Consider the following 19,241-nt stretch of genomic DNA (forward strand, 5'->3'; position numbering starts at 1 on the left):
CTAAAAGTATACAATACATTAGCCCTACCGGTCTTAATGTATGGAAGCGAAATCTGGACAATAAAACAAAAAGACAAACAAAGATTAACAGCAGCAGAAATGAAGTTCATGAGAAAAACTGCAAAGTATACCCTATTTGATCACGAAAGAAACGAAGATATTATGAAAGAATTAAACCAAGAACCAGTAATTGAAAAAATTAAAAAATATAAACACAGATGGATGGAACATGTTCAAAGAATGAAAACAGAAAGATTACCAAAACAAGCCTTAAAGTACAAGCCATTAGGAAAAAGAAAACCAGGACGTCGTCTTAAACGATTCAACGATGACTTCTAAGGCTGGAACAGGCCATACTAGGCCTAAATCCTTGATATACGTATGATGATGTGTTACCAACATATAAGCTTATCTACAAGAAGTGATCCATATATGTTTATGGTGAATAACAATGGAGATGCTGTGTATTATACTATTTTACATCAAATCACCTTCCTGTTCATACTTCAATTCAATTCTAATGTGTAAATATAATTTTTAAAATTATATTTACACATTATAATTGTATGGCTTGAACAGCTTTTGTCCTGCAACTTTTTCGTATCCCTTTTTCAGATCAACAAAAGTTGAAAGAGATCATTCTCTTGATTTCTCAACTTCTTGTCTTCAAATAAAAATCTGATCTTGACCTCTGTTTAACTTAAACCCAGCTCGTTCTTCTCTGGGAAATTGTGCAAGTTTCTCTTGCACAATTTCCAATTAAATCAAGTATATAAGAAATTATATACTTGGTTTAATCCTTTATTCATGTGTAAACAAACAAAGTTTACGCCTGAAGTATTTTCAGGACTGGGGCAACTCGTGGTAAAGGTGGTATGACATCACTTGCCCTAGTGATGTCATACTTGGTTATACTTGGTTTAATACTTAGTGATGTTAAACCAAGTATATAATTTATAATATAACCAAGTGGAAAAACTTTCAACAACTCATTGTTTTATTTCTTTATTTTTTATATATGGGTACTGTGATATTGCTGTTCTAGTCATCTGGAATCAAGTCTTCTGGCCATTTCCTGAATTATGAAACCACTGTAAAACTTTTATACCTTCATATCTAAACATTTCTGGTTTTGAATATCATCTATTTCAACTACTTTTCCACACATCAGATTTCTGTTTATTTTTTTTTCCCTACCTCAATTATTAAGTATTCCTGATCGCATTCCATTTAAATACTTGCTACCATTGAAAGTTTATTTTTCACTTGGTTAGACTAATAAATTTAGTTTAATCCTTTATCCAAGTGTGAGCAAACTTTGTTTGCTCACACTTGGATAAAGGTCGAAACTAGTCTGCATAGTGGCCCTTCCCTTAATGCATAATATTAGACATATCCGCAGGGAGATACTGAGATAGGAGTAATGTTAGTTTGCTCCACCTTTGCAATTAGTTGCCCGGTGTTGTACCACCATACCCGAGTCCTGAAGATACTTTCAGGCACAAACTTTGTTTGCTCACACTTGGATAAAAGATTAAACTAAATTTATTACTTTTTACCATTGTTCTATCACTGCCACATGTGCCATTTAAGTCTTTAGAGTTAATTTTAGGCATTCAGGATATCATTATCTTCAGTTTTTATATCACCTTTATCATCTCTGACCTCTTCTACAGTACCCTTTCTTCCATTTCTATTTATCAATGGCCTTTAAAACGTTTTGCTGCCTTCCTGATATATTTATCTTCTTCATGAACGATCAAGTTAACTAATGATCTAGTGACAGTTTCATAGTGAGAAGATATGAAAGAGTTGCTCATACAAGCATATATGAAGAGTGTGAAATTAAAAGTTAAGTCTGCTGATACAAAGCACTATGATTTCAAATGAGTAAATACACAGGTTGTGTAGGAGGAATGATGTAGAGTTTGTAAATGTGTGCAGTGATGGAAAGGAAGACATATATAAAGCTGGTTTGCATTTGAATGGATTTGGAGTTAGGTGTCTTGAGAAAATATTGTTCAGTAGAGAGTTTAGAAGTGCAGTCAGGGACTTGACAATATTTAGGGAAGGTGTAGGTCAGTGTGAATGTCCAGGCAATTTTGGTGAGTAAGTGGGAGAGTTATCTCATATGTGTTCAGTGTAGTTTGGCCTTCCTTACCCATGAGCTGTAGTAAGACCTATTGAAGGCCAACTTTAAAAAGTGCTGATAGTAGAAGTAACAGAAGCAAATCAAATAGTTGAGTTTTAGTGATCATTTTGCAAGTTTGTATCATCCAGGTGGTGATGTTGCAGTGCCAGATCTGACTGATGGGAGAATAGAGGTTGATTAATTTGGAACATTAGGGTATTGGAGAACCTTAATGCAAACACTACCATCACATGTAGGAAAGACATAAAATAATCTCATAGACTATGTTATTGTGGATAGAGATATCGTTCCACTGTATCAGGATACAAGGGATTTGAAGGAGGAAATGATCACTGCTTAGATTTAAGCAGAATAAAAATGAATGCCATATCAAAAGAAAAAAAAAAGTCTGTACAAAAGTATTTTAAAGGATCAAAGTCAAACATCTTTATGAGCTGAACTGTATTCTAACATATGCATTTTTTTTTTCAAGAAAAAAATGCATATGTTAACTGGTTGTTGTTGAGAACAACAACCATTCTTTGAAGTTGTCAGACTCTGAAGAAAGCATTCATTCAGCTAGAGAAGTATGTGGCAACAAGGATAGAAAGTTCAGAACTCCATGAACTGAAAAAAAAGTTTGAGGCAGTTATGGGGAAGATAAAAGTGTGTTGAAAGTTAAGAGCAAGTAAGTCAGCATGTGCTCAGAGAGAATATAGAGAAAAATGTAAGCAAAGCATTATGCAAAAATAATTAGTCAAGAAAAGACTGTTAAGGATATAGAAGAAGGAAAGTAGCAAAATGTTCTTGCGGCTGTTGAAAAAGTGTAGCATCGGAGGAAAGTTATAGTAAAATGAATCGGATAATAAAGTTAACTTGAAAGCTGAAGATATATTCTGGATGTTTGGAGTAATTAGTTTGAAAGACAAATGAAACAAGCAGTGACAACAGTGGTAGAAAGTATTCAAGAGAAATGCAATCGGGAATAGCATATATGATACATGAGGTAGAAAAAGTCATCAAAAACCTTAAAAATGCAGAAAATCATTTAGAATAGATGGTGGACTGGACAACCATTGAGCTGAATTCTGGGTGATTAAAGCACAGTTCTCATTGTACCCCATCTGTAAACAGGAAAATAAAACTGAATATGAGAATTACAGAGCAATTTTCTTAGTGAGTATTTCAGGTAAAATTTATACAAGCATGCTAGAGAACAGTATTAAATATCATAGAAGAGAAATTTGGAGAAGAACAAATGGATTCCAAATACACTGTTGCCAAAAGTGTGTGAATGGCAACTGTTTGTATTTGTTTGGACACATAAACCAATGGACCAGTCCAAACCAGAAAAAACAGCCACATACCATTAGGCTACCACCTCCAAATTTCATGGTTGATACAAGATATTCCTTTTAAGTATTGTTCACCAAGCATCGCTCCACTAGACTCTCTTCCATTGATCTACAGTCTAATGACAGCGCTGTTGGCACCATTCCAGATAATGCCAAAGAATTGGCAAGTGTAATCAAGGGCTTGGGAGCCACTGCACCACGAAACTCAAGGGCAAACACCTCCCAGAAAATAGATCTGTTCGAGAGCTCATGTCTTTAAGGAGATAACAAAATTATTTTCATATAATTTCTATACAGAGATGTGTATTAACAAAATTGGTGCAGCTGAAATGATTTTTAACATAATTGGCACAACTGACATGATTTTAACACTCCTCTTCCATAATTTTTCTTAGCCTCATCTCAAGTATGCTTGCATAAATCTTTCCAAGGATACATACATCATCAATTTCCTGATATGTACCCTCAAGGGGTGTTCAGGTTGCTATGACAGCACTACATGATTAAGTTTACATTATTATTAATCTCCTATCAATAATTTTTCTCCAGATCAATCTATTACTTGTGAGCACTCCAATATTGTCATATCTAACATTCTGTGCTTGTAAGCACTTCTGACTGAATCAATCCACCTAGATCTTGGTCTTCCTCTGGGTCTCTTTCCTGACATCTTGGCATCAAACACCTGTTTAGCTAACCTTTCTTCATCCATTCTGCTTAAGCGGCCAATACTACCTTAGATTAGCTCTGCTGACACATTCTTGAATGTTAACAATGTCAAGTTCCTTTCTAATAATATCTTCATTTTTAATATGATTCTACCATTAATGCCATCAGTTCACTTCTCTAATTTTTCTCAGAATCTTTGTATCTGTGGTCTCTAGTCTTTGATCAGGTGCTTTATTTTTAACCACCTCTCAGATCCATAACTTAAAACTGTTTTCAACACTGTCTTGTATACTGCTAGTTTGTTTTGGCTGATTTCTCTCTTATTCCATATAAATTTATTCAGCTGGCTACGCACCATACCAACTTTGCTTATTCCGTTGTCTATTTTCAGATTAACCTGCCATCCTCACTAAAAACTGTGCCTAAATAGCTGAAATATTTTACTTGTTCTATAGGATCTCATTCAGAATGCAGCTGAAGTTTTGTGTGTTCCTGCCTATTTTCATAGTTTTGGTCTTTTTATTGCTGATTTTCATGCTAAATTTCATACAGCTGTTATTCTATTTAGTTAGAGAATTCTGGTGACTTGCACTAGATGTGTTTAGGAATACATCATCTGCATAAAGCAAAAAAACTAAGTTTGACATGTCCAGTTCTAATATTAGGCCTAATGTCACTTTCTTTCATAATGTGATCCATATAGAAGATAAATATGAGTGCAGATGATGTGCATTCTTGTCTTACCCTTGATTTTACATCAAACCATCTTCCTTTATTTCCTTCTGTTCTAACTGACAACTTAAATATAGACTATACATTTCTCTGTATAATGTTCTGTTCACCCCATATAATTGTAGCATTCTGAAAAGCTATTATTTTACCTATATTCTGCTGAATAAATACCTGTATTCTGAAAAGCTTTTCTCTGGACACCTTGTCATACTCTTTTTCCAAGAGTTACTTACCATTATGTTATCTTTGCACTTATCTATATATCTGATAATCGTTTTTACCTGCTGTTTAGATCATAACAAGGACCAACTTTTCTTTTTGTCATCTGTCTTTGCTAATGCCTCTAAAAATTCCTGCACTTTTTCTTAGTAGAACCTTCTGTGGTACCTTAGGCCCAAATAAGTCATGCAGTTCCCATTCTGATGCATGCTATTCAAGAAGATTATCTCATATTTAGTGTTGAATATTATAAGTTAATCCTTTGTTTTTCTCTGATCATTATTACCTGAATACAACATTTTATATTTATTGCTTAAAAAAAGTCACTTTTTTGTCTTCTTTGTTTTAGTAATACCTATTATGTTAGTCTGGTACTTATTCAGTTCTTCAGTAATTCCATTTTCTTTCCATTTATTGTTATATTTGATGGTGCTAATTTTGAACTGCACTGATGTTGAGGTGAGGTTTGTTAGCAGTTCTTATTTTGGATATATTATATATAAAATGGTAGTTTTGTAATGACATTTCTTGCCACATGAATGCTTTATTTCAGAAAATGATACTAACTGAAGTGATTTTAAATAGTTCAACATAGATGATTAAGTGTCTTGTGAATAGGAAAAAGAAAAGTAACCATTTTAAGCTAATCACTCAACCATTCCTGGTGATGAAGTATATAAACTATATTAAACTTTGTTACTTCAATGGTATTTCAATTACAAAGGACACTTGGCATTCATGTTTTTGCCAAAACATTGGATGATTAGTACTGATTTCTGTCAAATAAATAAAAACATATATATATATATATATATATATAAATTATTATTATTTATTATTATTACTACTATTTTTGAGGTAAATTACTTCTTTGATTTTATTTTTATAGAATAAATTGACAGCAAGTGCTGTGGGCTCTATTGTTGGGCTACAGTCTGCAGAAATTCAGCAGGTGGCTTCTGAGTTTGCTGAAAAGGTAGTTGCTTTTATGTTTTTGTTCATTCATAAAATATGATCTGTTTCTATAATTTTCTCTTTCTAATAATGCTGTGATATTTATTTTTAATATTGAAAAATGGACATACAGGTGTTTCACAAGTTACAAACATCAAAATACAATATACAACAGTTAACAAAAATAATTACTTCTAATAATAAAATTATTATAGAGTAATGGAATAATGCTTACATTAAGAAAAAATATTTATTGTAGAATTTTGAGCTAGGTTTCCTGGCCATTGTTAGTACAGTTTTAAAAGAGATAAACACAAAAAGAACAACACTTAAATTGCAAGCACATTACAATATATTCTATCAGCTGCAAGGGAATAACACCATCTACAACTATTAGAATTCAAAAATAAATTAAATCAATTTATTTATTAATTTTTATGGCTATTTTTCCTATTTTTGTTTAGGAGTACCCTTTTTATAATGCCTTTTTACTCAATTTTTAAGGCATTACTGATGTTTTAAAGATAGATACATGAAGAATATTGGAAGAATTTTGGACATATCTTTGTCCTGTTCCTGGTTGTCTTCTTATTGAGTGGCATATGGTGTGTGGTAATATACATTTGTATTACTGCTGAAGTATGACTGAAAAGAAGGTGGGGAGGTTGGAAAAGTGGAGATAGAGAGAGAGAGATATGTGGGATCATATTCTATCCTTCTCCTTTCCCCCAAAAGTTTCTGACTTTCAACCTTCTTCCTAAAGAATTCTCAGCTCACCCTTAATATCCATGTTCTAAAATTCACATACCTCTTGCCCCACCCACAATTCTCCAACAATCTCTATCTCCACTTTTCCAAACCCCCCCCCCCATTCCTTTCAATCATACTTCAGCAGTAATGCAAATATATATTGCCATACAAATGTATATTGCTTCTCAATAAGAAAACAATCAGGAACATCCTACAAAGTATGCCCAAAATTATTCTTCCCATATATTCTTCATGTATCTGTCTTTAAAACATCAGTAATGCCCTAATAATTGAGTAAAAAGCCAGTGACCTTATAAAAGGGGTACCCCTAAACAAAAAGAGGTAAAATAACCATAAAATTAATATTTATTTAGAGGAGTAACATTAAAGTTTTTCCAGAAATAATACTTATAAATTTATTTAAAATAAATTACAATATCAAGAAACACAGGAATGAGTTGTTGTTACCTAAGATAACTTTCCAAATTGGGAAAGTTTAACCCACAGGCCTTTTAATCATTTTTGATGTGGTTTCACTCTTCACAAACATCCTGCTGGCTAATACAATAGAATTACTGTGCAATAATTTTCTTCCTGATATTGTAAAATTATTCAACTTTGTCATAATTTCAAGGTTACTTTATAAGGAACTGCAATGGGATTTTTATTTCCCTTACTCCAGCAAATTATTTTATGGAACATTTTGAACAACATATTCTCAATGTTTTTTCTCCTAAGCCATCTATTCGGTATAGACATGTTGATGTTTTGCTGTATGGATTTCTTCCTTGTCTGAATTTTGCGAATTTCTTGAGAAAATTAAGTAGTGAACCTAAGAATTAAGTTTATTTGAAGTAGAAGATAACAATTGTCTCCCCTTTTTTGGACATTCTTATTCCACATTATGAATTGGCATAATGGCAATCAGTTCTCTGCATACAGAAAACCAGCTGATGTTAGTAAATATATTAATGCTGCTTCTCATCATCACCACCCCTGTCAAAAATATGTGATTAAAACTTTAGTTCACCTTGCACATAAGCTGTGTTCTACTGATTCTCATTTTAAATAATGAACTGTCATTTATCAGAACTATTTTCATCTCTAATAGTTATAATAAAAAAAAAATTGATAAAATAAATAATACTTATGGCCATCCTAATCATTCTCAAAGAAGTTTCTAGAATTTCAATTCTGTATGTTAAAGGACTATTAGAGAAAATTGCAAGACCTCTTCACCAGATCAACCTAGGTTTTTCCATCCAGTTCATAAACTAAATTCCTTCCTAGCCTTTCTGAAAGAAAAATATCCTCCTCTCTCTCTCTCTCTCATTCTACAGTTTACGGGATTCCTTGATGGATTGTTCTGCTCAGATTTGTCTAGAAGAACATCAAGAAGTAAATTTTGCTTCAAGAGTCTGATAAGTCTGATTTAGCTAGCTATGCCTTATCCACTAAGCATGGAATTCATTGGAATAAATCTAAAGATTTACAGAAAAGTTATTTCTTCTTGAAAGATTTTATAAAAAAAAAAAAAGTTGTGAAGCTCACATTTAAAGTCTGAAATCCTACAAAAACGATTGCCTTAAACTTTCTCAATTTTGGGAAGTTATCCTAAATAATACTCCTCATTTCTGTGTTTCTTAATATTGTAATTAATTAAATTTATTTTTTTGAATTCTAATAGTAGTAGCTGGAGTTATCCTCCTGCAGTTGATAGCATTATATTGTCATGCATTTGCAATTTAGATGTTCTTATTGTGTTCATCTCTTTGCAACTGTGTTTCCCCTTACACATCACTAATACTATCTTCTATATGCTAATCTCTCTCTCTCTCTCTCTCTCTCTCTCTCTCTAAGGGGGAGAGAGAAGTTCATGTTTCAAAGATTCTATTATCAGTAATTCACATAGAAAAACATGAATGGTGTATATTTACACACACACACACACACACACACACACACACACACACACACACACACACACACACACACACACACACACACACATCAACTTCTAAAGAAGCAGGTATGCCCCTAATGTTTTTCACACCAGTTTTATGCTCTGTGCTTAATCTTATGAAGCACAGAAAGTTGAGTGATCTTCTAAACAGTAAAAGCTGTTGCTGCCAAATTGCATGTTTTGTAGTAGCAACTTACAGTATAATTCTTGACTCTTACAGCATCACTATGCAGATTCATCTCCACAGCTGGTATGTGTAGTTGGAACTTTGTTTCTGGATGAGCCTTGTATTTGAGTAATTTAAAATCACCTGTGTACCTTGTAGCAGCAATACCTCTAGATTTCAGATAACAGACCCTATATGCACACATATACACTAATGCATCAGGTTGAGATATGAGATAAGGGAAAAGACTCCACATTGCAGACATTTAATGACTGTGATTACCATCTGAAATATTATTTTAATACATAGTAGCATTTAAATAATATTTCATATGTAATTGTTTGTAACTGAAGCATTCACATTGCAGACATTTAATGACTGTGATTACCATCTGAAATATTATTTAAATGCATAGCAGCATTTAAATAATATTTCATATGTAATTGTTTGTAACTGAAGCATTCGGAGTCTTGAGTTCAAAATTCTTCTGAAACATGTATCTCCAAAAAATACTTCCATATCCACTTCACATTGGATGTTTATAAATGTTCATAAAGAAGCCAGCATCTGAGGCCTTAACAATAATCAGATGACATCTTCTACAGCAGACTATCTACACTGACTTCTATACCCTAACTATCCTGTCAACATGAACCCTTCCATATGAAATGCAGAATATGCAATGGATATCCTTGTTTTATCATTATATTCCATAGTTTTTCTTTGTATATGAAAAGAATATCGACAGTGCATGGGAAGCATTTAAACAACGCTTGAATGATATCGCATCATTCAAGCATTGTCGAATGATGCAATATCAAAAAGTGTCCTGAGAGTTCGAAAAATAAATAGGGTAGGAGTCAAATGTATGGATAATCTTATTAAGCAAGAGATTCGTAAGAAAAGGACAGTGCGGAAGGAATATCATGTACATAAGAATGACGTCCGTTATGAATATTGTACACAGCAGGCTAGAATAGTAACAACTGTTGTATGGCAATCAAAGTCTGAGTATGAAAAGAAACTGGCTCTGAGTGGTAAAGACAACCCACAAGAATTCTATCAATATGCTGCAAGTAAAAGGGAAAAAAAAATGATTATGAAAGAATGACTTCTAAATCCAGATTGCGTGACGGTTACAGATGCAGAAGAGGTTGTTCAGTTAATGAGTGCCCATTTTGTTAAAAGCTATCAATCTGGTGTATGCAACATTGAGCTCACTGTTACCTCTTCACTAGATGAAGAAACGCAGGTGTATGAAGACAGGATATTAGAGCTGTTGCACAAATTGAATAAGAATTCATCAATATGGACAAATGGAATATCAGCACATGTCCTAAAAGAGTGTTTGGCTGAACTGGCCATTCCTTTGATCAGGCTGTTTAATATGAGTATCGGAACAGGGAAATTTCACAGGAATGGAAGAAATGTTTGGTAATTCCATTCATTGCACAAGAGTGGTGCAATCACCGATGTATCCAACTGTTGACCAATTAGTATCTCAGAAGTGGTGGTGAAGATTTTGAAAAAATTGGTTAGGGGCTCGCATTCAGAAATGAGTTGACAGTGAATCTCTACTTTGCAATGAACAACATGGATTTACTAAGGGAAGGTCATGCTTTAACAGCTTGTTCACATTCTATAACAATGTTACCATTGAACTAGACAAGGGGGAATGGATACACCATGATACTTTTGGATTTTGCTAAGGCTTTTGACAGAATACAGCATGGCAGACTGCTGCATAAATTTGAGAAAATAGGTTTGGGTTGTAGACTATTAGCATAGATAAGAGGATGGCTGACTGACAGATATCAAAATGTGGTATATGGGGGATGTGAGTCTGCAAGATTTAAGATAACTAGTGGTGTACCACAAGGATTAGTGCTTGGTCCACTGTTAGTCAGTCTGTACATTATTGATATTTGGAAGGATTTGACAAGCGACATATAACTGTTTGCTGATGATGATGATGCAAAGATAGGTAGGGTAATCAGGAATGCTGCTGATATTCAGTACTTGCAGAATGATTTGAATAGGCTGGAATTGTGGGCATGGGAAAATGGGTGTCAGTAAATGTAAAGTCATTCACTTCAGTGTGATATCCAATGTCGTATTATATTGGTGGGATTAGGCTAGAAGAAACTGGTGAAGCTAGGGATCTTGGAGTGTTAATAGATAGGAAGTTGAAGTTCAGGGACTATGTGGCATACAAACTACATGTATAATAAATTCAGTTTAGTCCTTTATCCAAGTGTGAGCAAACAAAGTTTGCGCCTGAAAGTATCTTCAGGACTGGGGTAAGGTGGTACAACACCAGGACAACTCGTTGCAAAGGTGGAGCAAGATACCAACACTCCTGTCTCAGTATCTCCTATAATGCAAAACACATCTCCTTGCGGATATGTGTCATGTTATGCATTAAGGGAAGGGCCACTACCCAGACTAGTTTCGACCTTTATTGAGGTCTCTTCAGTGGGAGCCAGGCCCAAGTTGAGATACCAGGCAGAAGCATTAGCAGGTCATCTCTACCTATAGGAGTTGCGAAATGGTGTGCCACCCTTTTTTTAATAAATTACTCTGGATTTAGAGAAGGATCTTGAAAGTTTATTTTTCACTTGGTTAGAGTATAATAAATTCAGTTTAGTCCTTTATCCAAGTGTGAGCAAACAAAGTTTGCGCCTAAAGGTATCTTCAGGACTGGGGTAAGGTGTTGTACTCTCTCAAGACCAAGATATAGGTGGATTGATCCAGTAAAAAGTGCCTTAGAAGACAGAAATATAAGCTCTGATAATGTTGGAGTCTTGACAGATAACAGATTAATTTAGAGGAAATTTGTTAATAGAAAGTTAGTAATGATGCAAGTTCTTCATGCAGTACTATCATTATATCCTGTACACTCTTTGAGGGTACATGTCAGGAATTTGATGACGACTCTCTCAAGTTTCGACCACAGTTTAAAGTTCAACTAATTTAGATCGAGATTTCCAGATGGCCAATGAGATTGTGATATGTGGTCGGGCACATTTGCCTTCAACCACTGCTGTGTGGTCCTTGCCTTGTGTGCAGGGACTGAGTCCTTTTAGAAGGTCCACTGCCTACCATGAAGGCATTGTTGAGGGGCCATACCACAGGTTCCAGCAGTCTTTATAAACTTTGATCAGAGATTTTGACCTCTTTCTTGCAGAAATACAGAAATGCAACTTGGATACTCCTGATATATCATTCCCCCCCCCACACACACACCACTACCAACCAAATCATCACTGACGTGGGTTGATGACCTCTAAAGTGTTTGGGTGCTATGGTATGTGCTGTGCGACCATCTGAAGCATATACCTGATCATTTTGGTAGTTAAGTGACTCTTCAGTGGTGTAAATCTTATCTCTGAAGAGGATACTTCTGTATCTGTTGTTTATGTATCACAAGAGAAGTGCCTTTGATTTTATCACCCTCTGCCGTATAAGTTGTGGTGTTAGGAAGTGGCATCTTTCTCTGTGAAATGTTCATCTCTTGCGACATCACATTCTGCATTATTTTCACAAGATTACGATGGAGGCATGCCTTCATGGCCCTCATTAGCTTAATGCATAAAGATCCTCATTGGATCTTAATGCAGTGTGGTCAATATGTTCTTTGACAGTCAGATATGTCTTCTGTATCATTATAATAGTTAACAGTCCAATATACAAGCATCCTACTGATCCTGAGTGATTTTAGCATGTTGAAAACAACAGGTGGCTGCATTCCAACCTTGTGAAGCATTATTACGGCTACGTGGTTCTTATAATCTCCCCACTGCATGCTAACCTGTACAGCTAGAGAGCTCTCTCTCTCTCTCTACTGATAAACATGCAAATGTTGGCTGTACACAGTGCCACTAACGGAACTGGACTCGTGCATTTCTGTGGTCAGTGCTAGGGTATGAAGAAATTGTAATAGTATTTATGGAAGGACTGTGCTATTATGTTATAGATTGTATGATTTCTCTCATGTGCAGTTGATGTATTAAAAAACACAATTATAGCATGACAATTTTTTACTATACCAGCTGCACACACACACAGAGATCGTATAACCTATAACACAGTAGTGGAATGTGTGGACAAGTGCTTAGAAAGAAAGAAAGAATTTATATTTCTTTGAATACACATTTCTTGAACCATATGAATGGACTTGACATTTGAAAATCTGATGTTTCATAGTTCCTGCTTCTATGGTACCAACAACGTGGCCTTTCCCAACATCGGTTATTTGTGTCACACATAGTATGCATTGAAGTGATGTTTTGCATTTAGGATAAAGGTAACATGTTACAGTTTTAAGCAATTCCTCTGATTTGACCTCCCTTTAGAATACTTTGATGCAAAGCTATAGGCTTTTTGATTTACTGATAGTCAATTTGTGTTGATAACATATTTAATGATGGGTGGGAGACATTTTGATATGCATGTTTACTGAACACATCTCCCATCTTGTCTGTTTAAGGTTTTTCTGAATTAGTAACTTAGAGAAATTCATTCATACTTTTTTTTATGCTTAGTATGTTATAACAATTGAATTGTTATATTTTCTTAACAGCAAGCAAGACTTGCCAATGAAGAAAGAGGTGAAAGAGGTTTAGGTGGAGTTCAGCATCACAAGCGACTTGTGGCCTCTCTTAATAAAGAATTTGCTGAGAAGACACAGTGTCTTCAACAGGTAATAATTTGCATAATGACCATGTAATTTAAATTGTTGAAAACTATAACATTGTAATTAAAATGAGTCAAAGCACATTGTTGAGACACAAACCAAATCAGAAACATATCCTATAAAAGATAAGTATTTCAAAAAGAAACAATATCATAAATAATAAAATAATTCCAAAATGAAATCTTTCTCAACTATAAAAATTAAAAAAAAACATTAATATCATTATCAAAAAAAAAAAAAGATAAACTTGATATTACTATCATAATTGGCAAAACTTTTCACCATAATAAAATTTTAGATTTTATAAGTATTGGCATAATTTTAGTTTTAATGGTGCCAATAATTACAAAAGACTTCATTCCCAACATTATAAAACAAATTGATAAATGTTTACATTAACTGAAAGAAGACAAGATAGATAAATATACCTTTTAAAAAATCACTCTACGAAATTTACCATTGACAAGTCAAGATATATAAACAGGTCTGGCCCTTATGCCCCATAATTTCATATAAACAACAGCTCCTTTATCAAAATTTACTTAAGAACTTAACCATTACTAAAAATGGAGTATTCATCATTCCTTAAAGTCATGTTTAATTGAACATTACCAAGCTTGCACTATTCCTATATCAATCTTTTTGCATCCACCACAAAAAAAAAAAAAAAAAAGCAGGCTAGTGATATCAACAAAAATCCTTCTACTGAAATCTGGTTACATGGAATATAATCAAAACACCCACACCCCTGAAATCGAGAAGTTGTCATTTTTGATTTCCAAGAAAATGAAAAGTGTGCTATAAACACAAAAAAGACCTAATCTAAATTTTTCATGGCAATTCAACAAGATAAATTACTCCCCTTTACTTTCAAGCCAACCAGACTGTAATACCTCAAAAGGTAATGTCAAATTAATATTCTAATATAATAACGTTTTTAAAAGCCTTGCTTTTTTGAAATAAGGTAGTTTTTTGATTAGCTTTATGCATTGGCAAAAATTATCTAAGAATCAAAGACAACTAAGAATCATTCTGAATTTAAACTGTTGAATGGCAATTCAACAAGATAAATTACTCCCCTTTACTTTCAAGCCAACCAGACTGTAATACCTCAAAAGGTAATGTCAAATTAATATTCTAATATAATAACGTTTTTAAAAGCCTTGCTTTTTTGAAATAAGGTAGTTTTTTGATTAGCTTTATGCATTGGCAAAAATTATCTAAGAATCAAAGACAACTAAGAATCATTCTGAATTTAAACTGTTGAATGGGTGTTATAGGATATCAACTGATGAAATTTTTTGTTATGTGGAAAGTGGGGAGAGAACACGGGGGGGGGCATCCATGGAAGTTAAGTTTGTTTTAAGTTTGTGTCAAGAAAGGGGTAGAGCTGGGTTTTTCTTCCAGAGAGCAGTGAGTGAGTGGAATAGTTTGCCCCCAGGGTAGTGAATGCATCTAATGTGAATGAATTTAAGGGAAGGTATGATAGCTGGTTTGGGTGATTTATAGCCTCCCTCGATGAGCCCTTGACTCCCTGAAGGTCTCAGATTATAATAATAAAATTTAATCAACTTGCTCACACATGGTAAGTTAAAGTATTCCCCAAAACAGACTTCAGTTTTGGGCCATTCTCATTACATCACTTCTGTTGAATTTATGCATTTGCTGATCCTAGAAATATGTTGGCAAGATATAGCGATTACGCTAAAGCTAATTTCACAATGAATTAGCTATAGCGTAATAGCAATTGCATTGCTTCAGCTGTTGCTTTTCAGGAGCTTGTTATAAGTCATTTTACTTACTGTGGTAAGTGCCATAATATCCCCCCCCCCAATGATGCTTTGCTTTATAATTTGCTCATTCAATGCTTTTTAATTATGATCAGTCCCCATTTATATGATTTTGCATTCACTCATACGACAGTTTTAGTAACATGACAATCTTGTAAACAACATCAGTCCCCATTTATGTGATTTTGCATTCACTCATACGACAGTTTTAGTAACATGACAATCTTGTAAACAACTGATGTGCAGTTTTCATAAAATGTTTAATTAGGAAGTCATTGCTTACCACATCTCCTTGTATTTTGGTGTTTTTCTGTGAATTATAAACAGTTTATAACTACTTTTTTATTTTATTGTTAATGATGATAGATAAGTCAAAGTAAGGGTGCTGTTGCTTCTCATGAAAAGAAAATGCTTAAACCTGTTACATACTAAGATTCTAAGATTAAAATTATTAAATTTAGTGATGGCTGTGTGTCGAACACTAAGATAAGTCACGTTCATGTCAAAGTTTCTGAAGAAGAAAACTACATGGACAACACTGGAATGCAAGTAAATAATTTACTATCTAAAATTAATTATTTACAGCCCATGCATCATTATTTTTTTCTCACTGGTACAAGACACTAGAGTGTACAGAGATTTGAAATTAAAAGGGATCATCATTTAGTTCTTGAGCAGGATAAAATTGAATTTCATATTGAAAAGAACATTTAAGATAGTTTTAAAGCAAATAAAAGTTGAGCAGGTTTCAGATGTGAACTGTAGATTAAAATACAAGAATATTATTCAAGAAACAATGAGAGTTTGAGAACAGGAACCAAACTTGGACGATTCGGTGGCAAGCCCTGAAGAAAACATTGACTGATTCAGCCAGAGAGACATGTAATGAGGTTTTCTACAAGGATAAAAAAAAAAAAAATCAGAATTCTATGGTGAACACAGGAAGTTAAAGAGGCAATGAAGAAAAAGAAGAAAGCATATCAAAAGTTCCTGGCGAATTAGTCAGCTTTTACTCTTAGAGAATATAGAGACAAATGTAAGAAAGCTATAAATAAAATTATAATAATGGAATAACTCGTAAAAATATTATTTATTAATATAATTTTTGCTCAAGTATCACAAGCATCTTCGGTACATGTATAAAGCTAATTAAACAATGACAATTTCAAAAGGTGCCAACTAAGTAGCTAATGTAAGATAACTAAAAAGGTGAATAAATTTCCTAACTTATTAAAAAAAAATAGATATATATATATATAAATAATTAAAAAAGTTAGGAAAGATTAGCTGATTTATAAAGTACTATCTCCCACAAAGGGGGATAGATATAAACTATCGGATCTGTTTAAGTTAGGATAGTGGAGTAAAGTTTCACATGTTTCTTTATAAAGTCGTTCCATAAGGAACTGACTTTTGTGAAGGACTCTTGTCTTGTTCCAATGAATTTTATGTCTAGTATTGAATGCATGTTCTGCTAGTCCAGACTGTTCAGGTTTAAAGTATTGAATATAAGACTGGTGTTCTTCTAGACTAATAGAGGCAGATCTTCCTGTTTGTCCAAAATAAGATAATCCACAAGAGCAAGGAATCTGATAGATACCTGGATAACTGAGATGTGGAAGCTTGTTCTTTGGAGAAGTGAGAAAGGTGGAGATTTTTCTGAATGGTCGAAAGGCAACAAAAATTGGTGGTTTTAAAAACTTTTGCTATGCGTTCACTAATGCCTTGCACATAAGTGATACAAATGCGCATTATTTCTTTTGTATTTGAAGAGGAAGACATATCAAAACTATTCAGAGCTCTTTTGATGAAGGAATTCTAATATCCATTAGATAAAAAGGAGGAAATAATATACAGTGGTACCTTGGATTGCAAGTAACTTGGTCTGCGAGTGTTTCACAAGATGAGCAAAAATTTTTAATAAATTTTAACTTGATAAACGAGCAACATCTTGCAATACGAGTACTGTATTACCTATACACTTTGTCTGCCGAGCGTTACGTGATCACAAGCCGCTCAGGATTGTGGGTAATCGTCTCACATGCACAATCTCAGTCAGCATACCTCATTCCAATAGTCAACATTCGTGCTAGCGTTGTGACCACGTGTGTGTGTGCGTAAAGCATTTTTTTATTTTGTGTCCAAATGTAGTGACAGATCTTTATTAACTGTACTACGACAATGGATCCAATTAAGAAAAGGGTTGAAAAGGAAGGCGGTAAGAAGAAGGAGATGATTACGGTGGGAATTAAGAAGGAAATCATCGGGAAGCACGAACAAGGTATTCAAGTGGCTGCCATGGCAAGATTTTATGAGGTCTACATCTAAGAAGTCTAGGGATGAGTAAAATGTGGGAAACAGTGCAAAATTTTGTAGAAAAGCACCACCCGAGTGTAAGGCTGTGGAGTGCGAGCGATGAATCTGTTTAACGACAATGCAATGTCATATTCCATGAAATCCTCAAAAGGAGGCAAAACCAAGTGTCATTGGATAGGTTCCTTGTTAAAGTCTCACAAAAAGAAAGAGTCAACAGATAGCAGAGTGATTCCGTTAGTGACAATGAAAGTCGTCCTACCCAATACAGTTGCTGTACTATAATTAATAAATTCGATTACTTTATATATTTTGTATTAATCATTTTTATATGAATATTTTTGAGTTTTGGAACGAATCATCTGAGTTTCTATTATTTCTTATGGGGAAATTCGCTTTGATATACGAGTGCTTTGGATTACAAGCACGTTTCCTGAACGAATTATGCTCGCAAACCAAGGTACCACTGTATTGTAATTCTTTCTGTAATAGATCGTTTGAAGAACAAAAGGAGTGGGCTCGGTGAACTAATGTTTTAATAGTTCCTGCCTTTTGACTGGGATGGTGATGAGATTCAGCATGGATATAATGGCCTGTATGAGTCTTCTTCCTATAGGCTGAAAATGTAGGTTACCATCTGGTTAGTGAATAATTAAAAGATCTAAAAAGGCTAACTGCTTATTTAATTCTACTTCTTGGGTGAACTGGATCCTTGGATGAAGTGCATTTAATTTAGATAGAAACTGTGGTAGTTCATCAGAAGAACCATTCCAGATAGCAAAAATGGCATCTACATATCTGAACCAATGAGTAGGGGAAATGTTGTCAAAAATACATTGTTCGAAGTTCTCCATAAAGAAGTTGGCGATAACAGGAGAAAGAGGATCCGATGGTTTATATCTATCCCCTTTGTGGGAGATAGTACTTTATAAATCAGCTAATCTTTCCTAACTTTTTTAATTGCGTATATATGTATATAATTTTTTTAATAAGTTAGGAAATTTATTGACCTTTTTTAGTTATCTTACATTAGATAGGTGGCTCATTTTGGAATTGTCAGTTATTGTTTAATTAGCTTTATACATGTACTGAAGAATGCCTGTGATAATGTGGTGAAAATTCTACTAATAAATAATATTTTTACATGAGTTATTCCGTTATTATAATTTTAATATATTTACATGTGGTATTTCCTTACTGAAACATGTAAGAAAACTAAATGCTGTGTAAAAGTAGCTAAACAAAAGTCACGGGAAGACTTTGGTAAGAACATAGAAAATAAATATTCTGGGGATTATTGAAAAAGCTCAGAAAAGGAGGAAAGAGTGCTAAAAGGAATTAGAGATGATAAAGGTGACATGAAAAACTCGAGAAAATGGTATCCTTGATGAATGGAGTAATTACTTCGAACATTCCTAATGAAACAAGCAGTGACAGCACGGTAAATAAAAAATACTCAACAGACATGAATCAGGAATACATATCCATACTTGAAGTAGAAAA

General features: G+C 33.9%; 1 protein-coding gene across 3 annotated transcripts in view; it reads left to right on the forward strand.

The window, feature by feature from the left end:
* The window catches only part of fidipidine (coiled-coil domain-containing protein 93), a 203,282-nt gene that overhangs the window by 108,784 nt on the left and 75,257 nt on the right, over positions 1 to 19,241 (forward strand). For all 3 annotated transcript variants that reach the window (XM_090394991.1, XM_090394992.1, XM_090394993.1), the window contains 2 exons: positions 5,996 to 6,082; positions 13,522 to 13,641. In XM_090394991.1, coding sequence (XP_090251117.1) covers positions 5,996 to 6,082; positions 13,522 to 13,641 — 207 coding nt within the window. The remainder of the gene's footprint in view (positions 1 to 5,995; positions 6,083 to 13,521; positions 13,642 to 19,241) is intronic.

This window comes from Typopeltis vanoorti, chromosome 6 (genome assembly GCF_054136105.1).
Source record: "Typopeltis vanoorti isolate ZY-2024b chromosome 6, IOZ_Tvanoo_1.0, whole genome shotgun sequence".
In the NCBI taxonomy this organism is placed as follows: domain Eukaryota; kingdom Metazoa; phylum Arthropoda; class Arachnida; order Uropygi; family Thelyphonidae; genus Typopeltis; species Typopeltis vanoorti.